Source organism: Haliotis rufescens, unplaced genomic scaffold (assembly GCF_023055435.1).
Source record: "Haliotis rufescens isolate VD_foot unplaced genomic scaffold, xgHalRufe1.0.p SCAF_5, whole genome shotgun sequence".
NCBI classification, from domain to species: Eukaryota; Metazoa; Mollusca; class Gastropoda; order Lepetellida; family Haliotidae; genus Haliotis; species Haliotis rufescens.
Genome location: NW_025964223.1, coordinates 48,895,972 through 48,915,836, shown reverse-complemented (window position 1 = coordinate 48,915,836; position 19,865 = coordinate 48,895,972). Strand labels below are relative to the sequence as shown.

Below are 19,865 nucleotides of genomic sequence, written 5' to 3'. Positions count from 1 at the left end.
AAGAAGCTCCATGTACTCACCAGCCATAAGAAGCTCCATGTACTCACCCGCCATAAGAAGATCCATGTACTCACCAGCCATAAGAAGCTCCATGTACTCACCAGCCATAAGAAGATCCATGTACTCACCCGCCATAAGAAGCTCCATGTACTCACCAGCCATAAGAAGCTCCATGTACTCACCAGCCATAAGAAGCTCCATGTACTCACCAGCCATAAGAAGCTCCATGTACTCACCAGCCATAAGAAGCTCCATGTACTCACCAGCCATAAGTAGCTCCATGTACTCACCAGCCATAAGAAGATCCATGTACTCACCAGCCATAAGAAAATCCATGTACTCACCAGCCATAAGAAGATCCATGTACTCACCAGCCATAAGAGGTGAGGTGAAATGGGGTTTAACGTCGCGTCCAAGATAATTGCACTTATATAGCGACGTGCATGCACGTGTATGTGTGTATGTGGCTGCTTGTACTAGTCCGGACTGATGCCGATTTATAGTGCTAGCACACTGAGATACCATGCCGCAGTTTAACATGAATACCCCACTCAGACACAGTATACTGACTCCGAGCCGACCAGTCCTTGTTTTAGCCCCTTAATGCTGAGCGCCAGACGGGGTAACAACAAGTACCATCTTTTAACGTCTTTTGGTATGACGCCCCTGGGGATCGAACCCCAAACCTACCGCTCTCTGGGCGGACGCTCTACCATTAGACCACGGAGGTGGTCCACCAGCCATAAGAAGCTCCATGTACTCACCAGCCATAAGAAGCTCCATGTACTCACCAGCCATAAGAAGCTCCATGTACTCACCAGCCATAAGAAGATCCATGTACTCACCCGCCATAAGAAGCTCCATGTACTCACCCGCCATAAGAAGCTCCATGTACTCACCAGCCATAAGAAGATCCATGTACTCATCAGCCATAAGAAGCTCCATGTACTCACCAGCCATAAGAAGCTCCATGGCAGCTAGTTCATTCAGCTGGAACAAGTCACTAAGGATGAGAGTCTCTGTCACAAACTGCTGGGAGAAGGTCTGACTCCTCTGTTCTCCCTGGACAGGGATTCCCTCTGACGTCGACTTCTTGACAGCTTCACGATGGAGGTTGTTCTTGGCCTGTGACATTCATATCAAAGACCTCAGTAATCAATGTTCCACTTGGTATCTCCAATTAACTGTTCATTCCAGAGCACATCATTGATAATCCTTGATAATGTCACAAGAAATGTCAACCATTTGGAGCAGTTTGGTTCATGGTTTTACATTTTACATGCATTAATAACATTTGTTTCAACATAATCAAGCTTTTATGTTTACATTAGAAGTGAGTGGTATGCAAACAGGTATGAAAATTAGGGTTGAACACAACATGTACAACATCTCCATGCTCTGGTACTCAAAAGATTTATGTACTTACTGGTGTTTTGAGAAGTGAAATAAAGTCTGGTTTATGCTTCCGTAATGCCAGTTCAAGATCATGAATAGAGTTCGGTCGGCGCTTGTAGATGGCGGCATCGACTACATCATATAATGCTTTAAATGGGCCCCACAAACGGGCACCTGAAAACAAAAGACAAAATTACCATGGTTGCATAAACAAAGGGGTACAACTACAATGCACTACTTGTAAAACGAAACCATGACCTATGCCCAACTCAAACTGTCAGTCACTCTCATCAATACTAAACAAACTTTCAGTCATCACTGACTCATCAATAGCCTGCAGGGTTGTTGTTGTCATTGTGTATATAACAGGGTTTAACACAAACACTGGTCTGTTAGTCCCCGTCAAGTAAATTTTCTCAATACATGTATTATCAATTATACACTTTCTATTTACACTCTCATTTCATCACATGTCTGTATAGAGTCCTGTCTGATTCAATTGTAAAAGCATTCACATTGGACTCCTGTGTAAGGCCATACAAGTGGTAATAACACTAGCCAAGGTTAACAGCTCACCTAGGCTGTGGGGGGAAGGGTAGCATGTGCCAAATGTCTTGACTTAAAGTATCAATGTATATGATTATGGTATGTAAAGACAATTATCTACTTTACCATAAAATTCTTAACCCATGATATTCTTTGGGTTTTTTTCGGGAGAAGACATGTTGTTAATTATACTGCACATGATTATATCATGTATATATCTACATCTTGACATTTGTGTCTCATCACTGGTAACTATGTAAGTGCCAATACAAGACATACTGTTAGAAACTAAATCTGGACACTGGAAAGGATAATGGGGATTACCTTCATTGCGATAACCACACTTACAGGTCGAAACATTATGCCAACTTTATTAAACCATATGACCAATTAGATCGCTGCATTCCACTCTCAACATTATTTTTAACTTCAGGGTTAGAACTAAACTCAAATGCCTTACTACCCCGGGTAAAGATAAAATGGCCCTGTAATGTTAAAGCAATGGGAAATTGGTAAACTTGTACAAGCCCACAGGAATTTGTACTAGCCCCAGGCTAGCAGGCTAGTGTTAAGTTCTAACCTTGTTTACGTACAATAACTCATTTGATTTGTTCTTTTGTTTTACTGTGCAATCTCAATAGAAGTTGTGTGCATTACACCAGAGATATATATCTTTTAAATACATTGCATTTGATAACATATTGTTTCTTAAAATTGCTGACTGCTGATATGACCGTCATCATAATGGTTTAAAAGAAATTAAGACTAGAATATGACATACTTCTTATTTACAAGTACAAAAACCGTATCCACATTAGTTTGAACATGATGAAGATACTGGGCAACAATGCAGTTTACCGGGCGCAGCCGAGCTCTACCATCAGCTCAATTACTGCGCTATAGCGCCACCGCTGTCTCGTTATACTGTTACCGTGCCTCGCGCTTTGGTGACTCTCGCCTCACGATCCAAATCCCGTTTTCGGTCTTAGGGAAACTTACACATCTTTACGATCCAACACCCGTTCTCGGTCTTAGGGAAACTTACACATCTTTACGATTAAACATCCATTCTTGGTCTTAGGGAAACTTACACGTCTTTCTGATTCAACACCCATTTTCGGTCTTAGGGAAACTTACACATCTTTACGATCCAACACCCGTTTTCGGTCTTAGGGAAACTTACTAGTCTTTACGATCCAACACCCCTTTTCGGTCCTTAGGGTTAGCTTGCTTTGGGCACGGGTTAGCCATAAATTCTTACATTTTCAAGCTTTAATCTGGTTAATCCCATTGGTCAGTCATGTTGACATAAACAATGGCGGGTGTTGTTTCATGAAAAGATGAATGGGAGAGCGGACCGTGATGTCACACGCATGTGCAATTCATTGTTTACTGAATTACGCATGCATGTTAATGGGGATTCTAATGACCCGTTAAACGAGCACTGATTACATGTGATAGCGCCTGTGGTCCAGTGGTAGAGCGTCGGCTAATTAACGCATTGGATCTGAAAAAGTGCGCCTGGTAAAGTGCACTACTCCCAGATACTGTACTATTTTTGCCAAGTAAGACATTGACATTTTACATAGGTAAGTTGGCTCTCCAGTTTGGATCTTGGACATTCCTATCACATTGACAATTGAGAAACAGGGCATCTACGCAGCAAAACAATAATTAATGATACCATTTGAAAATCAAATTATTGAAGTGTCGAATTCTCTTGGAATGTCAATTTTAGGACATCAACGTTACAAAGACATATAACGACTGAGACATATGAGACCTCTCGCATAATTCAAAATTAAAAGAGAAACTAGGAGAACATGCAATATGACCATGCCGGTAAGTGTTTATTCAAATATTGCGGGTGTAATCAATTAGATCCTTGGCATACCTAAAACATTATCACATGTGTAACAAATCTGCGATGTATTTTAAGAATTTAGCCTTTAGTTCACGAGTAATGCAGGTTTTTTTAAACGCTTACCCGAATTTACCGCCATGCCTAATGCCGCCATGTTGGAAGCAATTACTTTTCCGGTAAGATAACTCGTGAAATTCAAGATGCATACCACCAACAAAAATATTTTCTCAGTCCCAACCCCTGAGTAATATATCACGTTTCTTATGTGACGATTTACATCTTCAACACTTCATAATATTTTAATCAGATAAAGAGAATTGTTTTAACACAATCCTTCAAAAACAAATCGAATCCATCTCGACAACAATTACAAAAATAAATGTCACTAAACTTTGCATGGTTCTTGAGAGATGATATTATTCTTGTGACTGTAACATAATTACGACCGCATGTAAATAATTTAGTCTGGTCCATTTCCACACGGCGATGACAATTGTAATTTCCATTTCGACGATATGCTGGCCAGTGGGTGGAGGGGTTGAGCAAAATTATCCTTGTAAAATAAATTTGTTGATGAAAAACAACGGTCGTTGTCAAAAGTGGCCCCTGAACCACGTAGATTTGATTTCGTACACTTCATTTGACGTAAGCTTCTAATAAAATCTTATACCACGGAGAAATATGTTTCAACAAAGCGAAATCCATTTCCAAATCTCTGTATGGAGCCTCTTGTTTCGAGCAGCTTTAGTGAATATTTTACGGGCGCTTCCGTGACTATCTATATTTAGAAAGAGGGAATACCTCGTTTTCGAGTGAAAATATTGATCCCACAATGCAACTTTGTACATTCTTCTGGATCTCAAAATGGCGACTACTAACAGTGAGATGCCGGATTATGACAAAAAGGGAGATTCTGAAGATGTTAAAGTGAAAATAATTTGCCTTGGTGACAGCGCAGTTGGAAAGTCTAAGTACTGTATCGTTCATAGCATTGCTTTTACCTTATTTTGCGAAATAGTTTGTAAAACGCTAATGACAGTTCTCCTGTATTCCATTTGTCCTGTTTTCGAGCACTTGTTCATGATATATGTTTCTTGAATTCACGAATACAGTTTTGATAACTATCTTAGGTAATATAAACCATCTTTTGAAATATGTATGTTATGTCAATTATTTGTAATATGATGTAAATATTTAGTTTGAGCTATCTGCGAAATGTTAATGTTTAACTTAGGAGCATCATAGGTTGCTAGGCAACTTTTTATATCGTTCAGTCTTTTGGGCGACTACCCTCGGGTTAGGAATAGCATGCAATCAATGAGCAACAATTACAGTTGTGATCTAGAGCTTCCTAAGATTAAAATAATATACCAGATGAGAAAAAAATTTAAAACAGCAAAATAATCTTGATATGGGCCAGTTTCACAAACGGATTGTAACACTGCAACTGTCATGTCTTCCATACTATAACATAGACTACTGACACTCATAACGCGATGATAGCTTTGTAAAATGGGACCCTGGACATGCTAACATTTACGATGAGACTGCAACTTACAGGCCTAGAGCAAAGCTAAATCTTGAATTGGCTCTTCTTGTCTCTGGTTCATGCTTTAGTCTTTACTCTTTTTATTTAGCATTTAGGGAAGGAGTATTCTGTAAAATTAGTATCAAAATAATCAAGCTGTTATAGTTATCCTCAATCTGAATGATCATTTTTTCCATCACTTTTGTCATGAATGTAATTTAATTTGTTTTTTCCTTTAGGTTGGTTGAGCGTTTCCTGATGGATGGATAGTATCCTTTTTTGTGCATGATTGCTGTGAAAGTGTCTGTGTCACCTAGACTGTCTTGTATTCAAGGATGAGACATGGACACTTGCGTGCAAGCCCAAAACTATTGACACACGATTGACGACTAGACTGAGCCATCTAGTTGTTTCTAAAAAAAATATAACCTATTTAGGTATTAGTTATTACAGTTGTGCCAAAAACTTTTGAGTCTGCTAGCCCAAAAATGTACATTTTTTTGGGTAGTTTTATGACGACTAGTATTATGCGATCTTACTTAACCAGAAGATATTTTACCAGAGTCAGGTTTTGGACTTGTGACCAAAGTCACAGATTGTTATTACATAAATCATTAAATAACTGGTAAAAAATGAGCTATGGACTAGTTAGATTTAATGCATAGTGTCTACTCCTGTACCACTATTATGACTATTATGGTGTCTATTTTATGATTTAACCATTTTTTTCAGATCTATATCATGTATATAGTATGCATTCCCCGGTGATATTCACTAAGCATCATGGCCTTATTTTAAACATATTGGAAATCTGTTCTATAACTGTAGAAACAAGACACATGTGTAGTTTTTCTTTAGAATACATGTATATGATTATATGCTTCATGGATCCTTGACTATTGACCAGCAAACCACAGCAGCTGTCAACATATGCTTTAACTTTGTTCAACCATAAAACTGAGCTGAACGGAAAAACAGTTTCTGTCGGTAAGTTATGATTTATATACTCCATTAGAAAAAGTTTGAAATTTGGGTGAAACTGCAGTTTCAGTGGTTCGTATTGGAAAAGGGAGGTCACTCAAATTCCAGTTTGGAGCTGTCTCCATTGTGTTTGTATTTGTGAAAAATGGTGGTCCCACTTTTTTCCTGTCGTATATGCTGATTGAAACAAGTGGGCCCACAATTGTGTATCACCAGACTTCATTAGGTTAGCTTATTTGGCGTACTGATAACCATTCTATAAACGTTATCCCGCTTCTTTCCCCTTTTGGGTGAACAGGTGGCCCAGTTGTATAAGGCGCGAGAATTCACTTTGCATCCCTTGGGCCTACCCTGAATCCTACATTGTGGGTTCAAATCCCAGTTAGCCCCGATCTTGCTTCTAGGTTTGCCCACACCATACCAGTGCTCGTGGGTTTCACCAAAATGGTAAACGTCAGCTGAGACCTGCATCACTTCAGGCTTTCCTTCCATATCAAGTTGACACAACGTGATATAACTAGCATACTGCTAAAGCTCTTTTAAGCCCAACTCACTCATTCTTTCCATCGTATAAAGTGACCAAAACAGGTGGCCCACATAAGTAAATCACTATGCTTAGGCTTAAAAAATAAAGGAATTGGTTGTCATTCAATGACTTTTGAAAATATAGTGCAGGGATGGGTGCTGTTTTTTTGGTTTTGGGTTTTTTCTGCTTCCTGAAACTAGTATGTACCCAAATAAACAGTTGTGTACCATCAACATGGGAAAGGGCCTCCCAACATGAACAAGCATACAAACTCCTATTGCCGCCATTACCATAACACAAGATGCGCAGTAAAGTAGTGCGCATGTGAAAGGAAATAGCAACAGATAATACAATGAAAGAGTTTTTGTGTAAGGCATTAAATAACATTCAGGCAATAACCACTATAGTTATTTGACTGAAAGTTAGCCTACTAAAATGTTTTCAAAATGCAGAATACACATTTGTATATTATATCTTTTTATTGTCAGATTTCTGGGACACAGCAGGACAAGAGAGGTTCAACAACATGCATCCCTCGTACTACCACCAGGCCCATGCTTGTGTTATGGTAGGTTTGGTCATAGAAGATGTTCATAACTTTCCCTCTGCCCAAACCATGCATATTATCTTTAACATTGTACATAGCTATGTTGTTTATTTCAATCCCTAGCAATGTCGAAGTTTGTGGGTAGCTTAATTCTTTTCCGAAATAGCTTTGATCATGTTGATGTCATGTCTATTGTTTGAGACAACGTTATATGTGATCAGTTATTATTATCATTTTCATGATATGATCTTTGCTCAGTACCAGTTTCTAAAATGTCATATGTGAAAAAAATCTATATTTTTAAACTAATCCTATCTCACACTATGCCTCTCTTCCTACTTCTTAGATCCTTGTGTGGAACCTGCTGGAACAAAGTTTCCAGCTTCAAAAACACTTCACTCAAACATAACCCATGCATCACCATGGTCACCACTTAAACAAGGGGTGATGCACCACTGCAATCCTGTGCGGTACGATCCTATGCGACGTGATCACCTGACCACCTGACATACCCTGCCTTTAATTCTCTTTCTCATAGCCATGGTGGAAAGACATGTTTGAGTTGTAGAGAATTACATTTTGTTTTTGTTTTCAATCCCTCTGACAACTGCAACATAATGGACAGCTCACTATGGAGAAACGCCATTGTGCAAGAAGTATAATCATACTTTTACAACAGTATAAAAGTGAAAAAGAATAAAGAGAGAAACTCTCGCTCTCTTTGTTGTGACTGTCGTGACCAGTGCTAGTTGTCCTACAGATACTCCCTGTGTGCGCATCTCTCAGAGGAAGAATTTCACTACTATATTCGCATATGTCAGAAGTGCGGCACAGACCGGTGATCAAAGTCATTATCTAAAGATACAGAGCATGGACCCTTAGATGCTAAGAAACCTGGCAGTACGATTGGCTAGTTAAACAGTCAATCAGACCAAGCCATCTACCATCCCGTTTTTTTCTGTGGAGAACAATACAGTCTCTAACAGTTTTCCTTTTAACCCCGCAAAACTACGACTGCAACGGTTCACATGCGTGTTCATTTGTTGTTTAACGCCATATTCAAGCTATATGACATGACAGGGATCTGTAAATAATCGAGTCTGGACCTGACAATCCAGTGATTGACATCATAAGCATCGATCTACTCATTTGGGTTACGATGACAAGCATCTACCAAGTCTGTGAGCCTGACCACCCGATCTTGTTAGTCTCCTCTTACGACAAGCAGTTGCCACTTTTCGAGATTTTTCTCAGCGACATCAACTGGGGGATAGACATCAATATCCTTCTCCTAAGGGTCGACATGTAGGTCAACATCGATACTCCTGCAGGATCGATGTCGACATGATTTATCAAAGGATCCACCTTCACACAGTAGATCGCCCAAGTGTACTTCGTCACTACACCATTATGCTTCTGCTAGGAATCAACACAATCCATCACTAGATTGGCATACCACTTCTAGGATAAACCTTCTTCCCCAAGAAATCGTTATCAGAGTTGTTTCTCAGTAGATCTTCATATTCACAAAAGAGATTGTGCTAGTGATCAACAACAGGGACTGTACCTACATTCCATCAATATTTAAATACAGCGAAGCTCTTCATGCGATGGCTAAGGATCACTGATAGACATACACCTAGGATCGTTTGATCAACGAACATCGATTGTTCAGCTGAGATATTGAGATCAATGGGATTGTTGGGGTAGACATACTTCAACTGATCGACACTCATCATTGGATTGACAGGATCTCCATTCATCAAAGGATTGACTTCATTTACTCCTAGTCATATGGAATCACACGCACCTTATGACACTGGATTGTTGGGACTTTGGACACAATGCTCGATAGGGAGAGTCCTGGCTCTCAAGATCATCCTCAGTACCCTCCTCTTGAGGATTGTTACCACACTACTGGAAAACGACATTGCTCCACTCTTCAGGATCGCCCTTACCATGGATCGACGGATTGAAGGTACTCTTCTGATCGAATACGCAAAGGATCCCTTACAGATCGACTTCGCCCTTTATCTAGGGATAGCTCAACCTCAAAGGAAAGATGTCTTCAGTGTACTAGCGTACAGCCAGCTTCAACACTCCTCTTCTATGAGGCGACACTTCCACAGATCGTCATCACTATGATGGCCAGGAGTGGGTTCTACATACTATCCCTGAATGTACAGATCACCAGGATCGGTATTACTATGATAGTTCGGATCAAGATCGAGGTACATTTTGTAGATCTCATCTTCTGATGACAGGTGTGGTGCTATTAGTTAGGTAATGGGATGACAATCAGGATCAGGATCGTAATTATAGCCCTCGTTCATCTATCATCAGCATTCTCTCGGTCTAATATTCAAGCTCATGTTTCAAGCACAGATCATGTCTACTGCTCTGAGTGTACATGGGTAATTCATCTTTTCTCATATACGGAGTTGGTTACAAGTCGTAGCTGTGTAGGTTTCCCTAGTTCAAAGCTATGCAGTCAATCTTTCTTTGAACAATGTCCTGTGTGAAGACACAAAACATGATTTACCCGATTTCATGATAGTTATGTCCCAGTGAAGCAAAAGAAAGAGAATGATAGGCAGGGTATGTCAGGTGCTCAGGTCGCATCGGGCCGTATCACACAGGAGTTATTGCTGTGGTGCCGGACCCGTTGTTTAGGTGGTGGGATGTGTTTGTCTTTTGAAGGTGGAAACTTTGTTCTAGGTCGTTTCCACACCGAATTGAAGAAGGAAGAAATGCATAGTGTGAGATAGTATATAAATATGCATTTTATTATAAAATTTCCACATTATGAATTTCCAAAATGATACAGATTGAAGTGTGTTATTTATTTCAATATACAACTCAAAAGAAGGTGAGTGAGTGAGTGAGTTGTGTTTAATGCCGCTTTTAACAGTATTCCAGTTGTATCACAGCATGTCAGCTTAATGTGGGAGGAAAGCTCGAAGTGATGCAGGTCTCAGACGTTGACCACTTCACTGTAGTAAATCTGTCATGCTACGACAGATTAGCTAAAGTAATATGAAAGCACTGGGTGTCCTTTATTGAGTAGAATATCACAGTGCACTGATGCAGTCGTAAATGGCATCAACCTTATTGCTGACAAAATCATATCTTTTGCCTAAAATTTGCAAATATTTTTAGCTCCACACATTTGTTGTCCACAGGTGTTTGACACCACGAGGAAAGTGACGTACAAGAATCTCCCCAACTGGTTGAAGGAGCTGAGGGAATACAGGCCTGAAATACCCTGCCTGTGTGTCGGCAACAAGATTGATGGTGAGCTGAAATACTGGCAGTCTTGATTTTACAGTATCTCCATTCTGTTGGAATAAATACTCTTGAGCCATTCACACTATAATCTTCGTTTTAAGACTTGATGTTAAAAATAGCCATCCTATCAAATTCACCTGTTCTCTCACGACTGAAACAAGTCAGTGATGTCACCACTACTTGACTCGCTATGTACCATCTCAAATTCAAACTGATAGCATAAGGATTCCAGGATACACTCTGCTGCCTCCGTGGTTTTGTGGTAGAACGTCTGCCCGGAGAGCGGAAGGTCATGGGTTCAATCCTCGACCGCGTTATACCAAAAGATGTTAAAAGATGGTACTTGTTATTACCCTGCCTGGCACTCAGCATTCAGGGGCTAAGACAAGGACTGGTTGGCTCGAAGTCAGTATACTGTGTCAGAGTGGGGTGTTTCTGTCAAACTGTGGCAAACACTATAAAATCGGCATCAGTCTGGACTAGTACAAGCAGACGCTCTATGAGTGCAATAATCTTGGATACAGCATATTTCACCTAACCTCACCAGGATACACTATCATTATGATCAAGGGGTGCTTGTCATTGCCCTAATGTTACAGGTTCAAAGTCAAATACTATAGCAGCAAACCCCAAGGATCCCAGGACACCGCATATTTTCTTACACTGTACATATCAATATTTAGATATTTGTTACAGATAAAGATAAAAGATCAGTGTAAAAACATGGGTTATAAACTTACTATGGTTACATTCTCTAGAATATTGTCAAAAATCTTTCTCAGCTGTTGAGAAAGTCGACAAAATCCTGCCTCTACTCCATTCTCGACCTTGTTTTCTCTGTTTGATGTGTGATGTGACATGAGTGTCATTGTGTCTACTTCCAGTTGACAACAGTGTCACGCAGAAAGGTTTCAACTTTGCCAAGAAACACAACATGCCCTTCTACTTTGTGTCGGCGTCTGATGGAACCAATGTCGTCAAGGTAGGTCATCCTGTGCTCACACATTGTCTTGTGCATTCGATGGTTATGTTGTTTGTTATGTTGATTGTGTGTCAGTTCTATACTATACTGTTCTTCTATGCTGTTTCAGTTGTTCAAGGATGCGGTACGTGCTGCTGTGGACTATAAAAATAACTCAACAGATTTCATGGATGAAGTGATGCGAGAACTAGAGGTTTGTGGCTGCTAAAGTTATCTGATGTATCGTTAAATGCCAATCTGTTTAGGCTTAAAAAATACAAGAATTGGTTCTCAGGCAATGGCTTTTGAAAATATAGGGCGGATGGGCTGGCGGTGTTTGTTTTTTTGTTGCATGCTCAAGCTAGAATGTAACTAAATAAACAGTTGTGTACCATCAATCTGGGAAAGGGTCTCCCTACATAAACAAACATACAAACTCCTATTGCTGCCATAACCATAAATATGAGATGTGCAGTAAAGCAATGCGCGTGTAAAGGGAAGTAACTGTGTTCTATATTGGTTCGCATTGTTTAGGATTTTTATATTATTTTTTAAAATTGAAATATAAACGAAATGTGTCAAAGACTTTATGATGATGCCTGAGAACCAAGCCTATTATTTTTTTTAGCCTTATGATCCGAATAACAAATGATTCTGATTCAATAACAAATGAATATACTCTTACCAACAGTAGCTGTTATGATTGCTCCCCAGTGCAGTATTTTCTATTCTCCGTAGTTGAAAGGGGATGAGTGACAGTATGATTAATAGTGATCCAATCCATGATGACGTCATTGTCAACAAATAGTTCCTCACATCACCCACTGCTGTGTCTGGGTCAGACTCCGTCACACCACGGCTGCTGTAATACTGTTGCCCACTCTTTATTTAGGAGATGCACAGATGGCCCTCCAGAGAACGAAGTGATCACAGTGCAATGCCCCCTTTCTTGAGACACCTCACTTGGAAACCTATCATGTGTTCACTTTGTGGCATTGATAGTTTGTGTTCCTCATCCTTTTTCAAATCCTTGATCAGATTCCCCGCTCAATGGTCTAAGGTACTGCGTTCAGCTGCTATCATCTGCTGGCCATGAAGTTGGATCCTTAGTTTGTCAGCATGACACCAAAGTGGTAGATATCTAGGGCCACTTTGGTCTTCAAGTTACGTTTACACAACTTGATCTCACTGAGATATACTACTCAAAAGAAGTCAAACAACACCTGATTGTTTCATATGACTATAGTTAATCTGGGGCGGTCGGGTAGCCTAGTGGTTAAAGCGTTCGCTCGTCACGCCGAAGACCCGGGTTCGATTCCCGACATGGGTACAATGTGTGAAGCCTATTTCTGGTGTCCCCCGCCGTGATATTGCTGGAATATTGCTAAAGCGGCATAATACCATACTCACTATAGTTAATCTGTCATGGCTTTTGGGTATTGCAACACACAGCCTTCCAACTCTGGGTGCTCTTTTACTTGTTTTGAGTAGTATAATGTTATTGAAGCACATGCACACTCTTTAGTTGTCTCCTTCAATGAAGTCTTCTCCTGTTTCAGTACTTCGAACTGGAGAGTGGCAAGAGTAAAGAGGACAAGGATGACAAGTCGGACAGCGGACTAGACACAGACAAGGAGGACAGCAAGAAGGCGTCTTGAGATTGGCTGGACTTAGAACACAATGAATATTTTATGCATCATATATTCTCAGGCAAACTGCTTCACACACCACGAACACTGGCAGGGACATAGAGGGAGAGGGGATGTGACTGCTGCTTGCTGGGCTACCACCCACCTTTCATTACTTCTGGAAGCTTGGCTAGGGGCACAGTAATTACACCTTCAGTAACAGATATAAGGTAGCAGTAAATAGCTACACATCACCCAAATAGGTCACCTCATGAGGGTTTTTAAAAGATGAAGGCAAGTGTCCAGAGTAAATCTGTGCTGGGATGAGTTTGTTCTGGTAGGAATCATGGTGATGTTCAGGTTTATTACATTATGTTGTCGGGGATAATTGAGGAATGATCAATGGTGGCTGCGAAGAATGGGTCAAACTGAACAATGTGACAAGCACTTTGATAACTTGTAGGCTGTTAATGCCACTAACTCCTGATGTTTCCCAGAGATGAAAATGAATGCCATATTTGAATTGTTCCTCATGGTATGCCTCCAGATATAAATGTGTTCAAGTTTTAGTATGTTTGGCACATTGACCATGGCCCAGCGTGATTAATCAGAACGGTAGTAGTGAAGATATGACCTCACAGTATATTGGGCATTGTATGATTTGAATGTTGGGTATTTGTGATCAAGGTAAATGCTGTGATAGGAATATGTTGGTCTGTTTTGTCCATGAAGTTGTGTATTATTTTGTAAAGTACCTACCAGGTAAGAAACATGAACCGTTGAAGCTCATCACACCCAGAATATCTCTATAGTCTTTGGATTTTGTCTGCACAAAGACTGTTCCACATTGAGGCTACCATAAGTGCATCTGATCATTTCAGTGATAATCCCAGTTTAATCTTTTTCTTTCTAGTCAGTTCAGATGCAGTGTATGCCTTTCAAACACCAGTCATACTGTACAGTGTATTTACATCAAACACTAGCCATACTGTACAGAGTATGTACATCAAACACCAGCCATACTGTACAGAGTATGTACATCAAACACCAGCCATACTGTACGGTGTATGTACATCAAACACTAGCCCTACTATACAATGTATGTACATCAAACACTAGCCATACTGTACAGTATATCTACATCAAACACCAGCCATACTGTACAATGTATGTACATCAGACACTAGCCATACTGTACAGTGTATGCACATCAAACACTAGCCATACTGTACAGTGTATGTAGTACTATGTACATCAAACACTAGCCCTACTATACAATGTATGTACATCAAACACAAGCCATACTGTACAGTATATCTACATCAAACACCAGCCATACTGTACAATGTATGTACATCAGACACTAGCCATACTGTACGGTGTATGTACATCAGACACTAGCCATACTGTACAGTGTATGTACATCAAACACTAGCCATACTGTACAGTATATCTACATCAAACACCAGCCATACTGTACAATGTATGTACATCAGACACTAGCCATACTGTACAGTGTATGTACATCAAACACTAGCCATACTGTACAGTATATCTACATCAAACACCAGCCCTACTGTACATTGTATGCACATCAAACACTAGCCATACTGTACAGTGTATGTACATCAAACACTAGCCATACTGTACAGTATATCTACATCAAACACCAGCCATACTGTACAATGTATGTACATCAGACACTAGCCATACTGTACGGTGTATGTACATCAGACACTAGCCATACTGTACGGTGTATGCACTTCAAACTCTAGCCATATATATGCTAACAGCGACACATGCCATGGCCAGACATCTAATGTCTGCTATGTGATCTTTCAGCCGTGAATGTGATGTGTGACTATTTGTAAATGTTCCTCATGAATCTTCAGGGTCCAGTGAAACACTTTTTCCGTCCATGTATGTTCAGAAGTTTTTGTAGCATATTTGTCGTGAATGTTAAACATGTAAGCAAGATGTTTGTCCACTGATGAATGTTTGTCCACTACTATTATAGTGAACTGCACGATTTAACTTGCTCAACTTGCCACCGCACACAGCACTGTTTTTGTCCTAGTTTTACTGCAGCTGTCATGAGTTTCCTTTCAAAGGGATCTCTTACAGGATAGCCCTAAGTATATTTAGGAAATAAACATTTTGTGTTTTCAAAGTACAGCTAGGTTACCTGTAGATTGTACCCCCTAAATTGAATCTCAAATTTCTCATTCCAAATGTTAATTCAGCGCAGTATGTTTATATCCATTCTACAACGACTAAATGAAACGCTAACTCTTTGGTGTTAGCAAATATTTTGAGTTAGGCAGCATGGGTTGAGTCCAGTGTTTTGAGTAAGTGACAACAGCCTTTAAACAAAATATGGCGCTCCAAATGCTCAAGCAGTTTGTTAACGCTGTAATACTTCACTCGAACTTATGGCAGGTACTGAGAGCTTGTAGCACGGCAATTTGGTAAGCAGCATGAGGTGGGCACTGCTAAAGAAAACCAAGCAAGCCTTGCAAAGGTTTCGTTCTACGCCGCACATCACTATTATGACGTCATATTGCTCATTGTGAAGCAAAAGATATGGTATATGGAAAATAGCCAAATAGCAAACTCTGTTGTCCTCAAAACTTGAAATACATTTTCTTTGTAGATTTCTATCTTGTTTTCTGCACAATATGTATTGCCACACATCCTTTTAATATTGTAGTAACCTCTACTTTGCATTTTGTAGCCTATAATGGTACATAAAAGTATTTAAATATGTCTACTGACAGTGACTGTAAAGACAGTCCTATTCTAAAAGTATTAGCTTCCGAGGTGATGTGGCCATCAAATCAGCTGTTTATTGTGATTTGACCAATCAGAATCAAGTGTAAATTCATGGTACACTGATGATATAGCCCCACAGAGATTCAAGGTTAGAATTGGTTCCCAATAGTCCATGTTTGCCATAAGATTCAACTAAAATAGTTGATAAAGCTTGGTGACTTGAATGATTGCATGCGGTCATACCCAGACATTGCCCAAAATGTCAACCACTAGGTTGTGTGGGCAAGACTGGATTATTTATATACGTATAGCTGTAATATTGCTGAGAACAGTGTTAAAGTGCAAACAATTATAATGATTAGGTTGTTTGGTACTTTCAGCATATATTTAGTTTTTTCTGTAATATGAATAAATAATGAAGGTTTGTTAATTGTCAGTTTATCCTTGAATATCCTGGGAAGTCTGGTCGTGCAGTGGCCAGATATTTATGTTGTATTTATCACCTATGATGTGTTGATAAAAAGTATTATACTTTTTGTAAACAATTGCAGATATTCCCGGTATGTCAGAAATGAAGCTGTTCATGTTTGATTAATGTGATTACCTTTGGTGATGACTTGTATCTGTAATTTAGTGCCAATAATATTACGCGATATTCACTTAAACTGAAAATTTAAGTTTGTACTGAGAGATAGAACCTTCATTTTGTATTTTAATGATAATATTCCAATGTCATAGTCACTATTTTTATATGTCTTGCTTATCTTCTTTCATTTTTCTCTCTTCTCATTAACAACGCTCACAGGAAATATATCATTGTACTTCGATTTAGTTATTATGACTAAGATCTGCAAGGTCACTGAGGAAGTATTTTCAGATACAGTATTCATACACCATGGTTGCAGTGGGTCCGCTTCTCAAAGTCAAACCTGGTGACGGCATGATGGCGGTGCTAGAGTTTTGTCTTGGTCTTAGTAGCTTTATACATCCCTTGCTTCCATCCGTGTACCAGTCAAACTCACAATACCACACAGATGCTTGTCTGACCACATATAGAACAGGTGTATTGAGGTAATGGTAGCACGTACCCGCTACTCCTCTGAGTTTGTTTTAGGAATCTAATTTCAGAAAACCACAATAGGTGTGCTTCATTTTGGAATATTGGCTAAGATAATCTTAAGAAGGAATGTCAACTGGTCTGTTGTGATAAAAAATTTGAGAGGATGATAATCAGTTAATTGAAATCAAGGTTTGTTTTTGTCAACTGAGTGTATGATCTGAATGTTTAATGGATGAATTGCTGCTATGACACACATATATATAACATATATGTGCTGGATGTGTATGGAGTTTATGTAAATAATTAATGGATGTGACGTTGTCCCTGATTATTATTCCTCTTTGCTGATCAACATGGCAAAGTTTGGATACCGTATTTGACATAATAAGCGCCCAGGGCGCTCTCAAAATTAGAAATAGGGGGCTCTTTTTAGTATATTATTTTGGTGAAAAACAACAGTTGAAAGATCGTAGATTTCGCTAACAGCTTGAAATGTCTACATACGACAGATATATTTTTCCAGAATTTAATTTTCCATAATAAAGAATGTATATAACACATGTATTATACACGAATAAATAAGTCTGGTGGACATTGATCAATCAGAAGGGGTGCTAACTGGGATTGTCCACTAGCCAATATATGGGCAAGTATTGCCGTGGGCGCTTATTACGCCGAATACGGTAATAGGATCAGGTTGTTTGTGCCAACAGTAGTCTGCTGTATGCTAAGCTTAGGAAGTAGTAGTAGTGGTAGTATCTGTCATAGTTCTACCAGTAATGATTGTTTGGTCATATGGTTTTGCCATTTTTATTACAAAAACAGGATTTGCATGTACATTGTTTAGTTAGGTCATATCAGTATTGATCTTTTTTGACTCATCATTAAGTTTGAACTGTTGCACGAAGTTTATTATATTCTATTTAGGATGACATTTTCTCTTAAGATACATTCAGTAAAAAGGAATGTCTCACATGACAATATTTAATTTACTTAATGCCATGTTCCGATAAGCTTATATTCTGTTGTCAGTTTGATGTGGCTTTAGCATGTCTCATGATATCTCATTTGTGCTGAGCAGCAGGACTAATTGGTTCCTAATAACAAGGGGCAGTCGGGTAGCCTAGTGGTTAAAGCGTTTGCTCGTCACGCCGAAGACCCGGGTTCGATCCCCGACATGGGTACAATGTGTGAAGCCCATTTCTGGTGTCCCCCGCCGTGATATTGCTGGAATATTGCTAAAAGCGGCGTAATACCAAACAAACACACTCACACTCCTAACAACAAAACTTAAAGTGGTATTTTGAAATTGATCAAATAAACACACATTTGACATTTTGGAACAATCATGACAATGAGCTGCTAATGGGAACGTTTGTATGTCCTCTTTAGTCAAAACAAGTGACACCCCAATCGAGGGAACATTGCTTTGAACAGTAGTGTAACTATGCCTATTTCTCCATGTTACCATAGTGCTGTGACTTTTGTAATTATCATTTTTACACAAACTTTGAATAGTCCTAGGACTTCAGGAAGGACCCTAGGGGCGGTCGGGTAGCCTTGTGGTTAAAGCATTCACTCGTCACGCCGAAGACCCAGGTTCGATTCCCGACATGGGAACAATGTGTGAAGGCCATTTCTGATGTCCCCCGCCGTGATATTGCTGGAATATTGCTAAAAGCGGCTTAAAAAACCATACTCACTCACTCAGGTAGGAAGGACCCCTATAGTGGCTCAGAAAGTGTCTAACATTAAATGTTTAGCATAAACTAATCAAACAGGAATTCAGGGTTATTATTTTGCAGAAAAAGACTGCCATTTCTCCATTATCCTAACTCTAATAACATGTGAAATTGTTGTTTCTGTATTAGCAGGTTCTAATATGCTTTGACAAACATGTCAGTAGTTTAGTGTTAGTGTGTGATCTTCTATAGCACATAAGCAACGCCATTGCCTGCATGTTGTGACATGACTAAGTTAATGAAATGTCAGATCTAGCATGACTTGAAGTGTGTAGACTGGACAACCGATGGACATAGTGTCCAGATATAGGCCAAGACCCTCGATGTGAGCAGCCCCACGACTATCATAACACCTATGCTTTAATATAGACCTGTGGTAGTTGTATCCATGCAACTGTTGAAACTTGTATATTTTAATATGAACTCCTTTTCTTAATATTGATTGTGATAGTCATGTGGCTGATTTGGGTTGTGGAACAGGGCCCACATGTTTTCACTAGATTGTAGCAGTGACTGTAAGATAAAGCTTTATTTATTTACATTTTCACCTGTTGACTGTACCAAGTACATGTACATTATTGAAGTTATTAACAATAAATTGAATTGACATATTGACACTTCTCTGTTTTGCTGTTAGTTATTCCCCTGAATGGTCTGGGAAGTGGATTTTGAGACAGAACATGGCCACCTTGCCCTCATCATGTTGCAGCAATCTGCATAATATATCTTCAAAAGATGCAGGGGCGGTCGGGTAGCCTAGTGGTTAAAGCGTTCGCTTGTCACGCCGAAGACCCGGGTTCGATTCCCTACATGGGTACAATGTGTGAAGCCCATTTCTGGTGTACCCCGCCGTGATATTGCTGGAATATTGCTAAAAGCGGCGTAAAACTAAACTCACTCACTCACTCAAAAGATGCAACAAAACATTGATATAAAAATATGAAAGACATCAACACATTAACCATATGTGAAGCATGGATATCATCTCATTTTGGTACAAATTATATTCTTACATCTTCTAATATTT

The 19,865-nt window shown here is 39.5% G+C and overlaps 2 protein-coding genes across 2 annotated transcripts in view; one reads left to right on the top strand and one right to left on the bottom strand.

The window, feature by feature from the left end:
- LOC124137105 (nuclear pore complex protein Nup205-like) overlaps window positions 1-3,966 on the bottom strand; it is a 48,777-nt gene extending 44,811 nt beyond the window's left edge. Inside the window, exons 1-3 of the mRNA XM_046503266.2 lie at window positions 3,929-3,966; window positions 1,427-1,569; window positions 954-1,125 (exon numbers count right to left, since the gene is read on the bottom strand). Coding sequence (XP_046359222.2) covers window positions 954-1,125; window positions 1,427-1,569; window positions 3,929-3,959 — 346 coding nt within the window. The 5' untranslated portion in view covers window positions 3,960-3,966. The remainder of the gene's footprint in view (window positions 1-953; window positions 1,126-1,426; window positions 1,570-3,928) is intronic.
- A 691-nt stretch (window positions 3,967-4,657) lies between these two features.
- On the top strand, window positions 4,658-19,450 carry LOC124137106 (rab-like protein 2A). Its single transcript, XM_046503268.2, has 8 exons — window positions 4,658-4,776; window positions 5,573-5,602; window positions 6,241-6,320; window positions 7,329-7,408; window positions 10,570-10,681; window positions 11,560-11,657; window positions 11,767-11,850; window positions 13,196-19,450. The coding sequence occupies exons 1-8, from the start codon at window positions 4,670-4,672 to the stop codon at window positions 13,292-13,294; spliced, it is 690 nt and encodes a 229-aa protein (XP_046359224.2). The 5' UTR covers window positions 4,658-4,669; the 3' UTR covers window positions 13,295-19,450.
- The last annotated feature ends 415 nt before the right edge of the window (window positions 19,451-19,865 follow it).

Bases quoted from the DNA above. Each gene is read 5' to 3' on its own strand.
- LOC124137106 (XM_046503268.2), top strand. From the start codon at position 4,670: ATGGCGACTACTAACAGTGAGATGCCGGATTATGACAAAAAGGGAGAT. The intron at 4,777-5,572 runs GTACTGTATCGT...TTTTTCCTTTAG, and splicing joins AGCGCAGTTGGAAAGTCTAA to GTTGGTTGAGCGTTTCCTGA. The intron at 6,321-7,328 runs GTAAGTTATGAT...TTTTATTGTCAG, and splicing joins CGGAAAAACAGTTTCTGTCG to ATTTCTGGGACACAGCAGGA.